Genomic DNA, 4,082 nt, shown 5'->3' on the forward strand with positions numbered 1-4,082 from the left:
TCTTTTAAAGTGACTAAACAGCTTCCACCAAAGTTTAAAGGAAAACTTTAATATATTTATTTTATACATTCTAAAAGGAGAAATAAAAAAAAAAAATCAAAATTAAGACCAACAATAAATATACAACAGGTTTGTAGCACAAGTATTTGACTACGCTGTGAAAAGGTTAGACAAGTAATCGTAAGAGTTAATGAATAAGGATGCCTGTGGGTTCAAAACTATTAGCAATGATTAACATTAACATGACAACAAATAGATTCCCCATATGTTATAATAATTCTTTTCTGTTAATAAAAGATTTAAAAATATTTGGCACTTTTTTTTGGTTTAATTTTTTAAATTATACAGCTTTTTATCAAATCATTCATTTCTCTACACTTCAGGTTCTTGCACACTGAATATGTGTTTGAGTTTTCAGGTTGGTACAGTCAGAAGTAACTGCATTTAAACAATAATTCTTTGTTTAAATTTATTCAACTGCTTTCCTCCAGGAAAAGACTGATAGTCTCCTATAGCTACCTACTAAAAATCAGGTAAGTAATCATCCTTGAAAAAGTATAACAACAAGATGGTTTGTTCGTTGTTATCCATTTCCTGACAAATTCTGCTACTCCAGATCACCAGTCAAGGACACGGGGGATTTTGCAGAATGAAAATGATACATGAGTATTTTAAATCGAGACAGAAATATTTGAAAGCTTGTTTCAATACTATCACCACAAAAACCAAACTGCTAAGTTTCACTCCAACAAGTCATCTCTTCCTCTCACTTTTCCATTATTTTTCCTGATAAGAGGAAAAGACATACCACTTAACTTTAAAATTTAACTTTCAACAGTCCTTCAGGGGAAATCTGACTTAAATGTTTCCTAATATACAGTCTGCAAGTTTGCACACATTATTTATTCAAACGTTTCTTCAACTGTTCTAGATGCCTTTTATCAGCATCCTGGAGAATTAATACAGTGGCTTTAGACTGAAGTGGATTAAACTCTATAGTCATCAAACAACAGAGATCTATCAGTTGTTTTTGACATTTCTCTAAACCATCCTTAAGCTTCAGATGTAAAGCTGGATCCTTTTTCAGCCTATTCATTTCAGGCACTGAAAAGCCAATCAAACTTGTTAGAATATCATCAGCAAAATCTACTTCAAGATAAGCTGAACCATCAGAAATTTTTGCCTTTATACCCCAGGATCCATTGCTGCTTGTGAGGTTTCCGGTGAGAGTAACAAGAAAACACTTAACTTTAAGAATTGTAACAGTTTCTGGTTTTTTTGCAAGGAGAAGGGAAATATATGTGAAAGGTGGAGAATCTAAATCTAAATGTGCCTCTACTGCTCTGCAAGGAAAGGTCTGTGAATCATGCTTCTGCTGATCTGCTTCTGGATCCGTTTTTGAGAAAAATACAGGATCCTCATTTAACAGCCTGCTGTCAGAAGTGTGCTGGGATTTACATCTGCTCTCATCTAGGTCTGTATCATTCTGCCTTTCTTCAGGAGGGTTTTCCAAAGAAACATGTGCAGAACTGCAGGTCTGATGTACACACTTGTGCTGTGAAAAGTTACTCATACTATTTCCATCTCCATCAAATACTGTTCTTCCAAAAGTCTTTTGCTTGCTGGTAGCTTCTGCAGGCTTATCTCTTACATTCACATCATCTTTTTCACAAGTGCCATTTAAAGATGAATTGTAGGAGCTTGTAGATATATGTGGAAGTCTCTCAGTAATTAAACCTACGTTTCCGTTCATGACCACTGGCGGCACTTCTTCCAGCTCTCTTTGCATCTCTTCTTCCAGAAGAAAGTCATCTTCTAAAGGAAAGTCATTTAAAAAGCCATCAACATATTCTATGGGAGGTGTAACTTGTTCATCTGAATGAGGCAAAGGACTTCCAGATTTCCGTAGCAAAACATTTCCATTGTGTGCAGCCAGTGAACCTGAGGCTGTACTGAAATTGTTACTTCTACTGCAGTATCCGCTTTCTAAAGATGTTTCGTTGTTTAAAGTAAATTCATTATTTTCATCGAGACTGGCTAAAAGTTCTTCATCCGAGGGGCCTAGAGTTTGTTCTAATTCATCCATAGGTCTTGAAACAATTTGGTCGTGACCAGCTTGTCCAACAGCATTAGGGCTTTCAGTTTCTCCAATTAATCTAGCAAGGACCCTTTCCTGAGAATACTCCTCCAGAAGAGCATCCACTTCACCCCCCAACAGTTTCACATTTTCTGGTTTAAGCAGAAGGACTCCAAGACGATATGCAATATTACCCTGTACAGTGATTTTTGTTCCAGGAGGCAGATTACTGTGGAGGACAGACACTGGTTGATACTCCATGCCCTGAATTTGATGTATCCCATCAGTTAGTTGCAGCATGAGCATTCGAGTAGACTTTGCTTCCCAAGGCTTCTGGAATGCCTGAGTACTGGCTGTTACTTCTTCATTTACAGTATTTTTCCCTCTTAGCTTCTGCAACTGGGCATATGCTGGCTGGCTAACATCAACCAGTGAATCAATCTGTATAGAGTAGAAGCCTGACAACTCTCCTTTGGGAGCATCTAAGATGCAGTCAGGCAAAATGGGATATTCCAAATCTCTTAGATCAGTAAGAAGCCATTGTTCAAATACCTGCCTGTTAATCTGAGCTTGACTTAAGTTACTACCACTATTTTCTTCCTGGATCCAACTAATACATGCTTCCAGCCATGTCAAAGGAACTTTAATGTGCCACGTCGATGAAAGCCAAGTTTCCACTCTTGCTGCAATGTTAGATGTAGACATTTTCTTTTAAGTTAAGAGAGTGAATTCCCTAGAACAAAACCCAAAAAGACATATTTACTCTTCTGACAACAGCTGAAGTTACGACAAGTCTCTCGCTCATAATACGTAGAAATTTGCTCTCAATTCAAAGTTCTGCTATTCTAAGTGTGACAACAGAGAAGCAATTTAAATTAAAAACACTTCTACAGATACTAAATATAAACATGCATTTCCAATATTTAAAGTTTCAATCAGCACAAAAAGTATGTGCAGTTTACTCATCATGGAGTATCAGGAAAGTATGGAGACTTCTACAAGCAACCCTGCTTGGCGACTTCTCCTTTTCTGTTGATTTAGTTAGAGACATACAACCAAAATCCTTTTGTTATGGATGGAAAGCAAATGGATGAAAAAAAAAACAAACCCAGAAGTAGGTTGTTATATATATGTCCTCTATTTTTTTTTGGTTGCATTTGTGTGGGTGCTGCTGTTAACAACCAGTTTACTTTAGAAATTGACCCGAGAAGTTATTTGCCCATTTCATCAGCACCAGTATAAAGAGAAGTGAGAGACCCCATCTACAACATAAGCAGGCTGGGACCTCTCAGTACTTGTATCACAGGGGTGACTTTTACACTGTAACTGGATGAAAGCTTTTTACGCAACAACAGAAAGCTAGCTTGAAACATTACATTGTTATCTAGAGACCCAGTCCAGGGTTTGGCTGCAATAGCACCAAATCTTGGCAGTCATCATCTCAGGAACATCAGTAGCTAATAAGCTCTAGCTTCTTGTTAGTTTAGGCAGTAGCTATGCACATATAGAATATTATATTATATTACAGTTGGAAGGGACCCACAACGATCACGTAGTCCAACTGCCTGACCAATTCAGGGCTGACCGAAAGTTAAAGCATGTTCTTAATTAAGGGCATTGTCCAAATGCCTCTTAAACACTGACAGGCTTCAGGCATCGATCACCTCTTGAGGAAGCCTGTTCCAGGGTTTGACCACCCTCTTAGTAAAGAAATGCTTCCTAATGTCCAGTCTAAACCTCCCCTGGCGCAGCTTTGAACCATTCCCACGCGCCCTGTCACTGGATCCCAGGGAGAAGAGATCAGCACCTCCCTCTCCACTTCCCCTCCTCAGGAAGCTGTAGAGAGCAATGAGGTCGCCCCTCAGCCTCCTTTGCTCCAAACTAGACAAACCTCAGCCGCTCCTCACAGGACATGCCTTCCAGCCCTTCCACCAGCTTTGTTGCCCTCCTCTGGACACATTCAAGGACCTTCACATCCTTCTTAAATTGTGGGGCCCAGAACCGC

The 4,082-nt window shown here is 38.9% G+C and overlaps 1 protein-coding gene across 1 annotated transcript; it reads right to left on the reverse strand.

The window, feature by feature from the left end:
• Positions 1-363: 363 nt before the first annotated feature.
• Positions 364-2,787, reverse strand: RMI1 (RecQ mediated genome instability 1). The gene has a single exon (XM_009285245.2). The coding sequence runs from the start codon at positions 2,780-2,782 to the stop codon at positions 899-901; it is 1,884 nt and encodes a 627-aa protein (XP_009283520.1). The 5' UTR covers positions 2,783-2,787; the 3' UTR covers positions 364-898.
• Positions 2,788-4,082: the final 1,295 nt, after the last annotated feature.

The sequence above is a fragment of the Aptenodytes forsteri genome, unplaced genomic scaffold (genome assembly GCF_000699145.1).
Source record: "Aptenodytes forsteri isolate BGI_AS27 unplaced genomic scaffold, ASM69914v1 Scaffold151, whole genome shotgun sequence".
NCBI classification, from domain to species: domain Eukaryota; kingdom Metazoa; phylum Chordata; class Aves; order Sphenisciformes; family Spheniscidae; genus Aptenodytes; species Aptenodytes forsteri.